The 18213-nt window shown below is 36.8% G+C and overlaps 1 protein-coding gene and 1 long non-coding RNA gene across 4 annotated transcripts; one reads left to right on the plus strand and one right to left on the minus strand.

Moving 5' to 3' along the window:
* Positions 1 to 182: 182 nt before the first annotated feature.
* On the minus strand, positions 183 to 18170 carry LOC124437527 (solute carrier family 23 member 1-like). Of its 3 annotated transcripts, none has more exons than XM_046987490.1 (15): positions 17834 to 18170; positions 11682 to 11825; positions 9349 to 9426; positions 5993 to 6088; positions 5312 to 5469; positions 4188 to 4291; positions 3938 to 4015; positions 3755 to 3828; positions 2982 to 3138; positions 2839 to 2863; positions 2653 to 2773; positions 2397 to 2538; positions 1728 to 1981; positions 1381 to 1654; positions 183 to 807 (listed from the first exon to the last, which is right to left on the minus strand). In XM_046987490.1, the coding sequence occupies exons 2-15, from the start codon at positions 11706 to 11708 to the stop codon at positions 434 to 436; spliced, it is 1962 nt and encodes a 653-aa protein (XP_046843446.1). In that variant the 5' UTR covers positions 11709 to 11825; positions 17834 to 18170; the 3' UTR covers positions 183 to 433. The 3 variants fall into 3 exon arrangements, with proteins under 3 accessions (XP_046843446.1, XP_046843447.1, XP_046843448.1); XM_046987491.1 differs by lacking the exon at positions 17834 to 18170 and adding an exon at positions 15559 to 15609; XM_046987492.1 differs by lacking the exons at positions 9349 to 9426; positions 11682 to 11825; positions 17834 to 18170 and adding an exon at positions 7645 to 7896.
* LOC124437532 lies at positions 16822 to 17343 on the plus strand. The gene is made up of 2 exons (XR_006945753.1): positions 16822 to 16997; positions 17232 to 17343. It is a non-coding gene; the product is annotated as an uncharacterized LOC124437532 (long non-coding RNA).
* Positions 18171 to 18213: the final 43 nt, after the last annotated feature.

Genomic DNA, 18213 nt, shown 5'->3' on the forward strand with positions numbered 1-18213 from the left:
TTACAAATTACCATAACATAGTCACAAAAACACCTACTGTGCTGACAGATACAAACCACCAACAACAACACCAAAACACCTAACGTGCTGACTGTTGGTAAATTAGACACATCCAAGCCTGACACTCAGCAGTGACTGATTAATGATGCAATGAGAAAGTAAATATGCTTTATAAACAGGAGTTCGATCAATCTCAAACTGCAGTGTTTTCTCATATCACTACAATCATATATAAAAGGATTTCGTACGTAAGAAAAGATGATGCATCTAGCATCGATGAACAAATACTAAATCTAAAGTTTACTATAAAACATCACATTTAATATAAGGATTGTGTTCTACTACTGCAACAGTTAGAAGTTGAGGTATCTAAAAAAAATACAAAGAATCATTTACTATAGTTTTTTCAACTGGAAGAACTCCAACGCGAGGATCATAAATGAACAGTCTCCGCATCTCCATTTGAATTCAAATATTTTCCACCTTCATTGCTCCTCTTTGTACCATTGTGTTGCTTTGCATTCTCCACGTCGCCCTCATAGTTCGGATAATAAGGTAAAAATGGAACGTATCGCACAATGGGGAACTTTTGGGTGAACCTGGTCAAATAGGGGATATCGTATGTGTGGATAGAGGCAGTCTTGACGCCACCTTCAGAGGACTCTTCTTCCACATGCCGCCACTTCAAGATACCACGCTCCTGGTCCGTCCCCGGAAGTGTGACGTCAAGGATAAAGCCCGTGAAACCCCCTACCCACACACTGGTCGTTAGTAAAACAAAAATAACTTGATCCAAGACATCAGCGCCTGAAATTGAAACAAAAGGTGACTAATAGTTATAAAATGTAATAAATAAAGGTATCTAATAGTGATAAAATGTAACTAATAAATGTAAAGGTACTAGTAGAGTAATTAAAGGTAAAAAATAAAGATAAAAGTAAAAATATTTAACTATTAGTGATTAAGATAACAGTAATAAAGATATAATAATAATAAAGATAACCAACAGCTGCTTGAAACATTAAAAAACTCAGAGCAATACATGATGAGTACTACGTGTGATGTGTAGTACACATGATGAGTAGTACACATGATGAGTAGTACACATGATGTGTAGTACACATGATGAGTAGTACACATGATGAGTAGTACAGATGACGAGTAGTACACATGATGAGTAGTACAGATGACGAGTAGTACACATGATGAGTAGTACAGATGACGAGTAGTACACATGATGAGTAGTACAGATGACGAGTAATACACATGATGAGTAGTACAGATGACGAGTAGTACACATGATGAGTAGTACAGATGACGAGTAGTACACTTGATGAGTAGTATACATGATGAGTAGTACACATGACGAGAAGTACACACCAGTATCAATGCTTTTACTGTTTTTCTGCAACCACTTGGGCAGGAGAAGGCCAAAGAAAATGCTAAACCCGACGATGAAGAGATTTCGCGCGGAATTCATATCAACAAACTGAAGACTTGATAAACCAACAGCGGAGACCATACCAAACATTATGATAAAGACGCCACCAATGATTGGTTCGGGTATTGTAGCAAATAACGCACCAAATTTTCCAAAAATAGCAAGAATTAACATAAAGAGACCACCATATTGAATAACTCGGCGACTGCCGACCTATAAGAGACCAAATGTGAAATAAGTTATATTTTAAATACTAGAACGACAGTGAATGGACAATAAATTCTACCTTGGTAATTCCAATTGCTCCAATATTTTCACTGTAAGATGTTGTACCAGCCCCACTGCCGAATGCACCAGCTAACATACAACACACTCCTTCAACGAGGACACCGCGGTTCAATGCGTGGTGTGGCACTGAAGGCGCACCTGACAGTCGTGCACATGCGTAGTAGTCACCAATAGATTCGATGATGCCTGCCATGACGCCTGCTAACATGCCAATAACCGCTGCCACAGATACAGTGGGCGTTCCCCACTGACCTAGAATGAAACAACCGCAGAAAAACGGCTCAATAAATAATCACGGTTATAAAATAGTCGACTTGCCTTGTTTACATTTTGCTGGCAAGAAGATTTGGTCAAGTGGTTTTGAACAACACTAGCAACAATGGACAACCTCTCTTGGGATTAATCTGCCAGCGAGCAAAACGTAAGCAAGGCAAGTCATCTATATGAAATATTGATCTCTTATCTAATCTCCAACCAATATGTCGACCATTGCTACTTGCCAGCAAAACGTAAGCAAGGCAAGTCATCTATATGAAATATTGATCTCTTATCTAATTTCCAACCAATATGTCGACCATTGCCACTTGCCAGCAGGGGTTGAAATTAGAGATCAATATGCAGGGCACGTAAAAGTTTCCATAGCTCCAAAAATCACTGTATGACCAACCTGGAAAAGGTATTCTAAACCAAGGGGCCTCGCGCAGTATGGAAACCTTAGTGTCTGTTCTTACAGGATGATTTTCCTCAAACGCTCCAGATGCGGTTAAAATTACACATAGCAACCATGATATAATGACAGCAAAAAGTACCTGCAAATTCAATGAAGCACTATCAAGGGAGACAAGGGACATTGATGACGCTGAGGTATAAAGATGGCTAAGTTACATGCCAGAGTATCGAGTATCAAAATGTTTTGTACTGACCGGAAACAGTTCGAACAATGCAACACTTGTAGTGTAGAAACCGTTTGTTTTGTTGTATGCTGGAAGAATAACCTTGATGTTCTTCATATATTGAGAGAACACGATCACAAGGATGATTGTTCTAGGAAAGTTGAACAACAATAAAAACGCATGCGCTTTCATTTTATCAATTTTCACTATACTTACAAAATGGCGATTCCCCAGTGTTTTGCTAGAAGAGAACAATGTAAGAGGTGTTTGTCAAGCACGACAAAAAACGAAACCAAATTTATGCAGAAAGATGTAAACAGAGAAGCCCAATGGAAATATTGGAGCAAAACTCGACTTACAAGCATAATCTGCTCCAACATCAAACAAGGAGAGCCCGACAAGAGTTATAGCTGGAGTGATGGTTAGAGGTCCTATGAATTTCAAAAGAAATCCCATGGCACCTGTTGCACCAATAACGATTTGTAGTAAAGAGGCAACAATTATGGCTCCTTGAATCTAAAAAAAAAACAAAATAGTCAAGCTAACAATTATATTCACACACTTTTGCTTTACGTTTTTGTTTTGCACAAATGATCTTCAGTTATGAATACATCTCTCTCCCTCTTATTTCAGTTATGAATACATCTCCCTCCCCCTACTTCAGTTGTTTACTCCAAACAGTATGGAGATGCAACCATCTCCCTATTTCAGTTGTTTACTCCAAACAGTATGGAGATGCAACCTTCCCCCTATTTCAGTTGTTTACTCCAAACAGTATGGAGATGCAACCTTCCCCCTACTTCAGTTGTTTACTCCAAACAGTATGGAGATGCAACCATCTCCCTATTTCAGTTGTTCACTCCAAACAGTATGGAGATGCAACCATCTCCCTACTTCAGTTGTTTACTCCAAACTGTATGGAGATGCAACCTTCCCCTACTTCAGTTGCTTACTCCAAACTGTATGGAGATGCAACCTCCCCCCTATTTCAGTTGTTTACTCCAAACAGTACGCTGTTGCAAACACACGCATACTCTTATATCCATCGTTTACCTTCAACAACATGCTACTGCGAAAGACGCACACCCGCCCTCATTTTACGAACCATTTTGTTATTTATATAAACAAATACCTCTCTGACACGGGGTTGCCACGCATTCGACTCCTCACTCTCTTGTTGGGGATCAGAGGCTGACTTATTTACAACTGAAATAATGCCAAATAAATAATCCTTTGGAAACGAATCAATGTGTTCCATCGTTTGCCTTGTAATGGTGAACAAATCAACAAGTAGATTGCAGAAAAACGTCCATACCTTTTAAGAAAGCAGGCAAAGTTGCCTTTGTCTCGTTTGCACATACATTTTTCCAGCACGATTGATTGCTCTGTTGAACTGAAATAAAATTCTATAATCAAGCGACAAAACATTCATTTAAAGGTAACGTATGTGACACATGTTGTTAAAACCATCTATCCTTGTGAGGAGCTGAAAATAGCCATTCCCACTACAGATTATACTCCTTCATGTTCACCTCTCAACGCTGTACGAAAGTCTTGGGGCTCACCTTCTGGGGGCAAATCAGAAGATGGACATTTCCATTTAGGCAACATCATTATGGCAATGGTTGGTGATACGAACGTGTATGTCCCTCCTTGGACGATTGGCAGCCTGATGAATGAGAAATAGGGAGTAAAGATTCACCTTCAATTGTAGTCTTTGATATACAGCAGTGGAAATTTTAGTTGCGATCATTTACCCAAAGATTTTTCATTCAGGATGGAATATAAAATTGCCATCATTTAAAGAAAAGCAGCAGTCTGCTGCACAAAGCCCGCGTTTAAAAGCTGGTTCGATTTAATTCCAAATGATGAAACTTTGCCGTCTTTGAGACTTTGAATGATCGTTTTATTCCACTTAGCATTTGTATTTTCTGAAAGACTTTTTTACAATTGAAAAAATCACTATGCTACGCTATCTGCATGGACTTCGTGCCACCGTACCAAGTTATATAGTAGTACATTTTCATGGTGGTACATTTTCATGGTGGTACACTTTCATGGTGGTACATTTTCATGGTGGTACATTTTCATGGTGGTACATTTTCATGGTGGTACACTTTCATGGTGGTACATTTTTATGGTGGTACATTTTCATGGTGGTATTTTCATGGTGGTACATTTTCATGGTGGTACACTTTCATGGTGGTACTTTCATGGTGGTACATTTTATGGTGGTACATTTTTATAGTGGTACATTTTTATGGTGGTACATTTTTATAGTGGTACATTTTTATGGTGGTACATTTTTATAGTGGTACATTTTTATGGTGGTACATTTTTACGGTGGTACATTTTCATGGTGCATTTTTATGGTGGTCGTGCATCAGAGAGTTTAACGACATTTACATAATAAACACAATGAAACGCATGCGCTGATTGGTCTAAGGCTGTGTTTGCATAAGCCTGTGCAAACCAATCTGAGCTCAACCAATCAAATCAAAGAGAATTTGCAAGTCAATTATAAACACACGTTAGAAGAATATTACAACTCTCGAGCAGGTGCAACCTCGACCTTCGGTCTCGGGCTTTCACTGATCTGCTCTCGAATTCTTCCAAAGGTCTCCTCGGTTTGCATAAGCCTTTGTAAGCACAGTAAACATCTTTTAAATCTTAAATGTTTAATACATACCGCACACCAAACGTACTCTGTAACAATGTCGCGATGCCGGACGAGAAAAATAAAGTGCAAATCAGTTTACTTTTTGCAACACCATCATTGCCAACACACATGAACTTTGCGAGAAGTAGAGGCAATGCAACCGTACTCCCAAACATCGTAAGATAATGCTGAAATAAGACAAAAAAATTCGTTACGAATACTTTCCACTCGTTCCCCGTGGGTGAACATCAAAATGAAGAAAGAGGCCATGTTGGCGTTCAAAACAAAACAACTTAACTAAAATTTTTTCAATAGGTACACACCAACTCTGCAGATATGGTGTCAAGTAAAAACTAAACGCTTAAAGCCTGTTTTCCACTAGCCACGTATCGTAACGTATCGTAGCAAAACGTAACATGGCGCATGCGTGCTTATGAATTTGATGGTCAATAGGCGCAAGCACGCATGCGCCATGTTACGTTTTGCTACGATACGTTACGATACGTGGCTAGTGGAAAGCAGGCTTAAGAGCAACTGTTTCACTAGAAAAGTATGTAAAATATATACAAAAGGGGAGTATGGGTTAAGTCAGATAGTTCAAAATACGATAATCCAAATACGTGCATCTTTTTAAACATTGCAAAGTTTGAAAGCTCTGGAAATACAAACCATCAAAAAGCTACGACATGCATAAACGAGAAACGGCGATACCTGAAATCCCAAGAACAGAGCCATGTGCCAAGGTGGGTTTTCGTCTATTGCATAGTTAAGTTGAAGGTGACTTGCGGGTGGATCTTCCAAAAATGGCTGCGGTTAAAAATTAAGATGTATTACATGAAGTATTTCATTAGGACGGCAAAGAGTTGGTTGTGGTGATAATCTTAAATATTGCTTTGAAAAGCGTATTTCCATGGCAAATTACAATTTGGTAGTAGTAAAAACTGTTAAAAACCAAAATAAAGGTATAAATTAAACTACACGACGCATTTCTGCAAATTTCTCATCAGGTGCCACGATTGAAGAAAACTAAAAATCTACTTCTAGTTATGGTGGAGACAAGAAAGAATTACACTATGGGGCTGCTGTAAATTCTTCCTTCTATGCACATTGTATATCATTGTATGCATATTGTACGTCATTGTATGCACATTGTATATCATTGTATCCACATTGTACGTCATTGTATGCACATTTGTACGTCACTGTATGCACATTGTATATCATTGTATGCACATTGTATATCATTGTATGCACATTGTACGTCATTGTATGCGCAATGTACACCATTTTATGCACATTGTACGTCATTTTATGCATATTGTACGTCATTGTATGCACATTGTACGTCATTGTATGCGCAATGTACACCATTTTATGCACATTGTACGTCATTGTATGCACATTGTACGTCATTGTATGCGCAATGTACACCATTTTATGCACATTGTACGTCACAGTGATGAGCAATGTGCACACATAGATGTGTGCATGTTTCATTGCTCAAAGTGCGTACATAACACCATTCATATCGACGAAGTATCGTGACTGACTAGAACTCTATATATGATGAGCAATATTTAATGATACAACAGTCGACTATATTGACTTTGTACATTAAGAGGTGAACGTTTTTACAAACAGTAGCACATGCTCGAGAAATATAATTTTTGAAACAAGAGAAATTTTTGTACGACAAACATAAGCATGATTACAACATGATTATCGCGTGATTTGTTGTCATGACTACAGAAAGTTAGAGTAAACTTGTGACATAACGATGTTACCTCATGTGAACTTTCAACGGTACGTTCAACTCCATAGTCACTAACATTGATCGTCACAATGCATGCACAAGACTACAAATCGAGATTTTGACTCCGAAACGCTGTTCTCGAGAAAAATCACAAGAGATACAATAAATGCAGCGCATTTTTAAATAAACCGACAAATTACTACAATCGCTTTGGTTTCAATAGTAACACACATAAGAAAACAAAATTTAACCCCACCATATTACTTATACCTAAATAGTATCATTAAGTACAATGGTTCTCATATCAACTACTATCACCTACAAAACTTCATGTAACCAAAATTAAAAAATTCTGTACCACTTATATTTAGTATGCTTCTCTTAATAAACCGTTGAAAAAAGACAGTAATTGCCATACACAAAGATCGGGTTGAATTAAAACAAAACTAACGTAGCCAGAATGTTTACCCAGCGTGTTCTCAGTAGCGAAATTTTCTATACTTCATCATTGCCAAACAAAAGAAATGGATGACAATGTTTTGAAAATTAAATGCAGCAACGAAATCTTTTGGGTTAAAGCAACGGAACTACAACGCAAAAAAATGCACACCTTGGATTGTCGTGTTATTTTGTCATAGCTGTTGAAGGAGGACGCTTCACTCGCGTTTATATCGTCGGATTTTGAAATGTCGACTTCAATCTTATCCATAAGAAACGTGAAAACTCGTACATCCACAAGATTGAACTCGATTGTGAGTTGTATACAGCTCTGCGTTCAAGGTTTAAATGCATTCATAGTTAAAACGCAGTTTTCCTTAAGAACATCTCGTGTCACGAGTGAAGTACGAGTAGCCACGAGTAAAGTACGCAAAACGAGGAAAAAAAGTACTTGTGACCAGAAGACATAAAGTCCGGCCACGAGACTGGCCATTGTTGTTTAGAATTCGACCTTCCGCACGTTATCATTGCCAACGAATCATTTTGCTGTTCGAGAACTAATTTTCGTAACCACGTATTGGCATTAACGTCATTGTAAAAGATAAGACGAGAAATGAAAAAAATTGATCATTTCCTTTTTTTTTGTCGCTATATTTCTGCAACACTAACGAGAAATTAGCTTGAAATTAACTTAAATGGATCTAAAATGCATTAAAATAGAGCAATAAAATTGAATCGTAACTTTTTCTGACCGACAGCGGATGATTAGGAAGTTCATTTGATAATTAAGTTGTATCTGGCAATTAAATAATTGTAAAGCAATTATATTTTTGTTAAATTGACACAGGCATGATAGATGAAAGGAAACAAGCTGTCAATGATCAATTATCTTTGCAAAAAATTCAACTCATATTAACTTTACATGTTTGTAAATGTAGATCGTCCAGGTTGGTATAGTCCTGAGAAGGACTGTTTTTGTTGTTGTTGACTGACGTTTCGACAACCTTAGCGGTAGTCATCTTCAGAGTCAAAAGGCCAAAGTACAAACAAGTTTTAATATCCTTCAATGAACACTTGCAACCCCTACTTTATCCTTCCGAATGCAATGGAACTTACAGTCTCCAATGAAATTTCATTGTACGTCAGTTGAAGCACCTACATCACAGTTTAATACATTACATATCTATTATTAACCGATAACCATAGGCCGCAGCCAAGCCCTAAAAATGTCTTCCCATCAAAACTGATGTAATCAATAACCGTGCATTTGAGTGCATTTGTTGCCATGGCAAAATTAGTCGATTTCGTATTCAACGCTTCTGACGTAGATGCGTCTAAAGGACGAGCATTTTAACGGCAAAATGCAAAATATGTTTCTGATTTCTTTAATGTTTTCGTAAATGAAATACCATGCATATAGATCTGTCCCAGGGCATTATCGTGCAACTACCGATACGCCTTTAGAGAAAACAGTACTTTAATCTCTATCCGATTACGTGAACAACTGAAATTTTATAAACACAGATCCCACATAACAATATTCATGTGAGGATTAATAACATATCCGAAAACAACGAAAAACCTTATGGATTTATATTTCAACTTTTTGGGATATTTAAACCGATCAAGTCAAATGAAGTGAGAAAAGCAATCATAACATTTTTAAACATTCCACAGCATTCCAACAAAACAGAGCTTTATTATTATACTATGTAGCCCAAAATAAGAGCATAGTGTACCGACATTCACGTCATTAGCATAGACATGACTTGCGAATGCATGGCCGTTTTTCTAATCAGATTCCTTATATAAGATAACCAAACTAACAGTTCCGCTGCAAAATTTTAGCAAACTCTTTTCATAGACTAAAACATACCTTTTCTTCGCCCAAGTCTTTGGGATGATTATCTTCGGTTCCATTTGAATCCTGTTGAATTTTCACGTTATCATGCTCCTGAATCAACGAAGAAGACATATTTCTATTGAGATTTCTGATTACATTAATTTACAACAGTCGGGTGGCGAAAAATGCCTTGTGTGAAAAGTAGGTAGAACTGACCACAGAGCCAAAATGGAGACCTCAAGTGTGTCCAGTGATGACACATGAAATCCGTACATATATCCGTACTTTAACACAGCGTGTGATTATAACCTATTTCCCTTGCCAAACCTTTTCTGATCGTCTAAATTGCTCGATAATTGCTCGGCTTATCATCAAACGACAAATTCAACACCCCAGGTGGCAAAGTATTGCGCATTGCTAGCTGGAATTTAACACTTTCGTGATTTTTAAATGACGTCGAACCTGAAATCGTCCGTGTTTAATTTCTCGCGCAAGTGAGATCTGCTGTTATCGTATAAATTATAGTTAATGAAATTTGCACAACCAAATGTACATAGTTTTGAGATGTATGATGTACAGTGTAATTTATATATGTACGACCAGAATACAATGCAATAACAACTGGACTTCATGTAAGCTGGATGCATATCATCATTGTATTAGAGAAAATCGACTCTTTAGAGACATGAAAACAAAAATGAAATGTTCAATGTCATAAATCATTAACAAAACAATATCAGTTACATTGGAAGAGCATAATTTTCAGTGGATCTTATTTATCAATCGCGATGTCCATACAGAGAAATAATGAACCGCGGTCCTTTTTTACAAACTAATCACGTAGGTAGAGTTTGTATTATAATTTATTTTGCCTAACCCTAGATCCGCTATATTTCTCTGCATGAAGACTGAGCAAGCGAGGTTAATAAAGAGTGTCTTACGTGGCATAAGACAATCGCTGTTTGCTTCGAAAAATCTGTTTACGTTTTTTTTTTACGGGAAAGGAAGTATTGGACCGCCAACGAAAGCACCGAAAGTGACGTTTGCCACTAAATAAATTGACTCAAATAGGATTCAGTAACATGAAGTTTCTGGTTGAATGGAACAACAAGAGAAAATCTATGAAAAACTGACTTCCTATAACAACTTTCTGGCTTTATGTTAGAGAAACGCACATTAAAATGGCTTCATTCAGACAGAGACGGCATAAACTATTTTGAACGTAAGAACGAAAGCAGACACAGTCGTCACCTACCCTCCTTCCCACACGAAAAACAATATGTTACAAAAATTTTTGGTGAAGGGACATTGTTCCCAAGGTCATACCGTGCCTCAAATCAATCTAACGCAATTTGAAACTTCACTTAAAATTATCGAGAACGGAGAATTGTGCTTCGTAGTCCTCGGCAAGTCACAATAGATCAAAGTAAACCAAGTTTACCAAGATATAACAACAAATAAAAACTCAACAATAATATAAGTACGTTTGTTAACAAATAGACCCCGTCCCTATCACATACGTCTCACAACTGACTAGCTTCCTTCACACTCTCTTAACTATCACTCGCTCTCCTTGACGTCATTCACCGATATTTCGTGCATGCTACTAACTATTAATGAACGATGCCTTTGTCAGTTTCCGACAAAACAAAAATCAACAATAAACACCTATTTTATGATATCGGCCATGATTGAATGCAATCATGAATTGGGAGGAGGAAACTATAATTTACCAAAGATTTACAGAGATTTGACGCACTTAACACATTGGCAAATCAATCATGATAGCAAACAAAGCAAAAGCGGCTTTCTCCTTGGAGTCAATATCTTCATAAATCATGACAAAATGACTAAAAAAAATTGCCTGTAGTGTGCTTTTTGTTATGCATCAAAATTTTTTTCGCCGTGAATAAAAAGCCAAGGCGACGAGGAAAAATCGGATCGGAGTCCGGCTATGAAATAAATGGACAACATGTTATAATGACAAAAATCGGTCGGAGTCCGGCTATGAAATAAATAGACAAGATGTTATAATAACATTGCCAGATGTCAAAATCAGAACCAATCAAAACGTGATACAAACGATCGAAATCGTCTCGTGCAGGCATTAGGCTATAATCGTATGAATTTAGTCAGCAAAAATCTTTATCTATTAATGGCGCCTGTGGCATCAATCTGATAGTATAAATCTACAAAAAGCTGCGTGCCAGGCTAAGATTCTTTTTGTAAGGAGGATCGAAAAACACGCATAAAATGCTTGTTACTATACGGCTGAGATTAAATAAATTTCACATACTAAAGCTTGCATGATAGAACTTTGAACGTAAACTTGTTTGAACATATATCATAAACTAATAGTTACTTACTTTATTTAAGGTGATTTGAGTCATCATCAGCTAAATATGCGTCGTCAAATAAAGGTATTTTCTACGAGTTCGTTCACGACTAGGATAATGATCTTGAATGAGCTGTTTATGAGTCAAATTCTATGCTGACAACGCCAACAATATCTATGAAAAAAAGCAATTTTTATGTACTTACGCAATACAGGCATATATAAACGTCGGCGATGGAAGAGCAAATAATAAAACTCGACTTGGGATTATGCTGATAAAACCTTTAATCAAAATAGGAAAGAATTTTTAAGCCGATACGCTGGCCCTTCAACCAAATAATTTGGTCTATAATTGAAACGCCGATCAAGAAGCTGTTAAAACCAAAAATTGTTCGCCGTATAAACTTCGCTCTTCAAAAAACTGTCGTTTCAAAACGACCAACTTAAAAAGTAGCTGCAATTTTTTGGAAACAAAGCTAGTGTTGTAAGAAATGGTGGCAAATGTTGTAGTTATGATGTGCATTTCTTTCTTCCTCGTGGAAATCAAAGCAGGAGCAAGTAAGTGAAGTATTTCAAAGCAACTGCGCTTTCGTTTTTCAAGTATATATATGCATTGAATCGTTCAAATAATATTGCACCTTCGAAAACAGGGCAAGCCCATTAATTAAATTAACTTTTCCTGGAGTGGAAATTGTCTCAACCGGAATTTTCGCCATTTGGAAACGAAAAATCTATGCACTTATAAACTAAAATTGCGTCAATCATTAGAGTTCGACTTCTCCATACACACATCAAAAATGCTGCACAGAAAAAAAGCCCATCTTTAAAATGGGACTAGGGGCGTTTGTGGCAGTTACTGGCGACAGGAAAAATGTCTTATGTTGAGATGAACAATCACCACGCATATGTGAACGGATATTAAGTGAAGGTTGTAGCTCACTCTACATAAAGTATGGATGGTCAAAGTCAAGGTTTTTCTTCAGCATATAAGCTACATCGCTAAAAAACTGGCCAATAAACAAGACGAAGCGTACAGGGATAATTACACAGGCCTAGGTTATGATGCTCATCTGTACCAATCAGAATAACGAAGCAAAATTCTTTTTCTGTCGGGAGGGCTATCTACCCAAAAGGCGATCATCATTTTTCAAGGTAACAATGAGATACATCTACTTTATAATTTCAGCGCAAAAGTGTGCAAAAGCTGCCGACATTGTGTTTGTATTAGATGAATCGGGCAGCATCGGTCCAAAAATTTTGACAAAATGAAGAAGTTTGTCGGAGACGTCATATCTCGGTTCAACGTCATTCCGTTTGGTGGCGCTGATTTTGCGATGGTACAATATAGCACAAAGCCACGTTTGGTATTCAACCTCAATAAATCCAGGGAAGCAAAAAAACTTCATGGTGATGTACGAAAGTTAAAATACCTCGATGGAAGCACGACTAACACAGGGCTTGCAATGCAGATGGTCCAAAATAAAGTAAATATCTATTGAGACATTTGTCTTTTAACATCAGGGGCCTTTCATTGAGACATTTATCTTTTAACATCAGTTGCATTTCATTGAGTCATTTGTATTTTTAAGATCAGGGGCATTTCATTGAGACATTTGTCTTTTCATTGAGACAGTTGTCTTTTAACATCAGGGGCCTTTCATTGAGACATTTGTTTTTCATTGAGACATTTGTCTTTTAACATCAGGGACCTTTCATTGAGACATTTGTCTTTTCATTGAGACAGTTGTCTTTTAACATCAGGGGCCTTTCATTGAGAAATTTGTCTTTTCATTGAGACAGTTGTCTTTTAACATCAGGGGCCATTCATTGAGACATTTGTCTTTTCATTGAGACAGTTGCCTTTTAACATCAGGGGCCTTTCAAAAGTTCTGAGTGTTCTCTGCTCACGATGTGATCGTGTACAATAGTTAAAATAGTAATGAAACTGCTTGATATTAGTTATTTTTATTTCTTCAGTTTCTTCTTTTAACTGCATCATGTCAGAGTGAAACGTCTTTTTAAATGTTTATTGATTTGAAAATTTTCTACACCTGTAAAACCTTCTATGCAGTATATCATTACAGCTTAAGCAAGAAGATAGATTTGTGGGTATCCGTACACGCAGACACCCGTCGTTTCCCAAAAAGCCCCTGTGTGAGAGAGTCCCTTCTGAGTGCCATTTACCCACATCCACATAATATTAAAATAATTTTGTCCAACAGATTTTCGACTCCCAAAGCCCCTGTGTAACAGTCCTTTCTGAGAGCCATTTACCCACATCCACACAACATTAAAATAATTTTGTTCAACAGATTTTTGACCGTGCCTGTGATCGAAAAAATGTACCAAACATAGTGCTGCTGATGTCGGATGGAATGTCTGATGACCATAATAAAGCCGTTGAAATTGCGCGCAAGCTGAAAGACAAGGGTGTGGTGATACTGTGCGTTGCCATTGGAGAGGGAAACCAGATCAAGAGATTCAGGGAAAAGTTGCGGGAAATTGCAAGTGAATCCGAGTACATGTTCAACTGTCGTGCAAGTGACTTGAATACAATTAAAGATTCGCTGGTTGAAGTGATGTGCAACGCCGCCATATGTAAGTGCAATCTTGTATAAAACTACAGTGTGTATCAAATATGGGTGTCCGATCAAACTTTAATATATACCATCATGCATTTGGTATTGTGTTTTATAAGCTTATATTTTTACATAGCAAAAGAGGCTAACTCTTTGGCTTTCCAATGATCACTCTTCAAATAAAATTGCGGGTGGGAAATTGCAAGTCGAGGACTGTTAATGATGTTACACTGTTGATTTCCATTTAAAAGCAAAGCAAAGGCAACAACAAGTTTTTCCATGGGCATGTTCACACGCTAAGAACCATGGGCATGTTCACACGCTAAGAACCATGGGCATGTTCACACGCTAAGAACCATGGGCATGTTCACACGCTAAGAACCATGGGCATGTTCACACGCTAAGAAATGTTCGATGATTGTAAATAAAATATTGAATATAATTCTTTAGTAGAAGAGTACTCGGTCATTTCTGACTGTCATTAAATGAAAAAGCATCATCGAAAATCTAAGGCCCTCCTTTCTATAGCTATATAAAAATATAAGCTTAGCATGGCACACTTAAACGTTTTTTTTACACATACTGCCGCATTGAAAAGGAGATATGTTATGCATAGGTACGTGACGTATGTAGCATAAAATTGTTAGAGCTGTTGGAATGCAAAAACCTCATTGAACAGAATAAAATATGTACAAAGCACTCAAATGTTTGATATCGTCATCAAAACCTCGAAGAACTGAAATTGGATGTCAGAAAGTAAAATTTTAAAACTATACTAGAACAATCTTTCGGGGAGCGATCGTTCAAATACAAATACCCTACACGACTACCAATAATAAACACAAAAAACTATTTTAAAAATAGTTTTTGATACGGTGGATGTCGAAAAAAACTTAACAGCTCTAAAACGAACTGTTTTACTACACAAACACCAACGAAATAGTTACAGAAAAACATCTTTGTACAGTTTTAGTTTGTGGGCCATTTTGTTTGGTGATTTAGATGTTAAAAGAGTTCTTTTAGAACCATTTCGGCCATTCTACCATGTCACTTGCTATTTTTAAAGCAATTCTTAGATTTGCCACCACGACAACGTTTCAATCCTTACTGTATAACAAACTCACTTTGTATTTAGTTCCTTGCTCAAGGAAAACCTTGCAAAAATGGAGGAGTCTGTGTAAATACAAAGAATGACGGGTATAAATGCGAATGTTCACCACACTGGGAGGGAAAAAACTGCGAACAACCGAAATGTAAAAATAGATTTCCGTTAGAAATGATACTTTGAAACATTTGAACGGGACACTTCAACAAGACTAAGGCAAATACCTTGATGGAACCGATAAATTTATTATTCCTATATAGACTCCAGTACTTTTCCCTTGTCGTTAAGTTCAACTTTGCAGCTACACAATAGAAGTTACACCGTGTTAAATGTAAAGTCTGTTTCTCATACAGGGTGTCCTCAACCAGTGCCCTTTTCAAATGTGGGATGTTACCAAACAACTCAAGCTCGAAAAATAGACGGCACACTTTTGTTTAGCCTACGTGACGACATCAAATGGCATGACGGATGGAATGACTATCTGGACAGAATTGTTTGCAAGTAAGAACAATTAATATTATGCATTGGACAACAAAAAACTTTGTTCGATTTTGATCATAAAAAAGAAGACATAATACACAGTTATTAATATAAAAAAAATGTTGCAAATTACTCTTTTTGGTTGGTAAATCCTCCAGTCACGGTTGAAAGTTAGGGGGGGGAGTGTGGGAGAGTATGGAGGATGTGAATTTTTTTTTATCGTGTTTTAAATCTGTATAAAAAGTCTTTCCTGAAACTCAGAAAGGACAAAAAATTCCGTCCCACTAAAATTATGGACTTTTCTATCAAATATGGACACTACAAAAGTAGGTCCATGAACAAAGTTGGTCTAAGAACAAAGTTGGTCCAAGAACAAAGACGCCATCAATTTTTTTTTAATGTGCTCTCCTTTGGAAAATCACATTTTTAAAGTCGTGTAGCAAAGACAATGGCAGCTAAATAACCCAAATCATGATTTAAACCTTATCCCATACTTTTCACAGTGTCTTAGCAAGAGGGCGGCCCTAAGCTCCAGCCCCACAAAGATATTTATTAAGCAATTCACCTTCAAATTATACAATCTACCTTCAAAAGAAATCACTCGGAAAAAATGGAATATGTAAACGAACAAAAATATTTATTAAGCAATTCACCTTCAAATTATACAATTTCCCTTCAAAAGAAATCACTCGGAAAAAATGGAATATGTAAATGAACAAAAATATTTATTAAACAATTCACCTTCAAATTATACAATTTACCTTCAAAAGAAATCACTCGGAAAAAATGGAATATGTAAATGAACACCCTTCCCAATTAATGTTGTAAGGTGGGTTATGTCTACCACAGTCAAAGTCAACTACAGTTGCAAATAAATTTGCACAACTTGGCCGGAAATCTATCATGTTTCAGTACTAAAATCGCAAGTGCTCAAATCTCAATAACTTTTCCATTCTCAGGTGTGGAAAGATGGCCCAAGAAAAAAATTACAAATATTTCTGTATTGAGTTCTATGGTGAATGTTGGGGTTATCATCATTTTGATGTGAGCCAATCCCATGCAAACGAATGTTGGGGGAAATCATGGCAAAAACCAAACTACAGTTCTGGCAACCAGAATAGCAAAAATCCAGTATATGTTGGATCAGCAAATCACTGCTATATTTATCATCTACATCCAATAGGTTTGTATGAGATTATCTTCATATGTAATCCAGTTTCTACACATTAAACACTTCGGTCCAGTGGAAGGTAAATGAATTATGCGTTTTATGTCAGTGGTCAAAATATAAGTCAGGGGGGAGGGTTAGTGTACAATAAGTATCTTAATAAAACTCAAGTTAGAGGAAATTAACATTTACAAATAAGAGTAAGTTGATTAATTCTCAAATGTTGAACTGACTGTTTTTTTCTTTCAGACAAATGATGAAGAACTCCAGTGACTCTACAATAGGTTTTTGTAAGCGGCATAAAAACTGTTGCCTATCCTAAAATTCATGATTTTTTACAGCAATAAATAAAACGTTGTGTGGAAATTGTATTTGTCTATTAAGTAATATCTAACTTACTAGAAAACTCACAAAAACAACAAACAATATATTTTAACTCTTCTTTCACATGAATGAAGTCAGAGGAAGGTTCAAGGTCTGAGATGATGATGAAAAAAGTGGAAATGCTGTGGATAATAGGAATTATGCTATTACCACAAAGCATGCTTCCAACAGTGAAACAACGAAACCATGGCAAATATTGAACAGCATATGAAATAGAATGGTTTTATGTTCTTGTTAAAACATGATGCCATGTTCTTGTTGAAAATTGAAACATAATGCCTAAAATAGTTATGGCTGAAACATGATGCCATTTTCTTCGTGAAACATGATGCTATTTCAGAAAACAAGAGCCCATACAATGCACACAGCTAAAAACATTGTGGATGTGCTTTTTGTGCAATCGACTTTGGGCATATTTATGTTAACTGGTATTTGATAACTTGAGTACAGAGCTTAATGACACTTACATGTTTCCTTCTTATCAGCTATTCTGCAAAGTTTCTTGTTGAAAAAACACTATTCTTCGATTTCAGTGCTATTTTATCGTGTGAGCCGGTATTTTTCTCTTCATACAACAACACGAGGCAAAGAGTATAGTTTGATTGGACTTGGACACCTGTCGTTCTTACACAGCCATGCGGGACAAAGCTTCGCAATATAAACATTTTGGCGGGAAAACTTTATGTTTATATACAAAGCAAACAATGTTGTTCCTTGTTCAATGATATAAGCTACAGAAAACTCATCGTTAAAGTAGTCTTTGAAGTACTTCAGGTAAATCATTTTGTTAAAACAAACGGCACAAAGGCGAGACCAATGCGAGAGACAACCAGTTGGTGTAAATTTT

The sequence above is a fragment of the Xenia sp. Carnegie-2017 genome, unplaced genomic scaffold (genome assembly GCF_021976095.1).
Source record: "Xenia sp. Carnegie-2017 unplaced genomic scaffold, XeniaSp_v1 HiC_scaffold_16, whole genome shotgun sequence".
NCBI lineage: Eukaryota > Metazoa > Cnidaria > Anthozoa > Malacalcyonacea > Xeniidae > Xenia > Xenia sp. Carnegie-2017.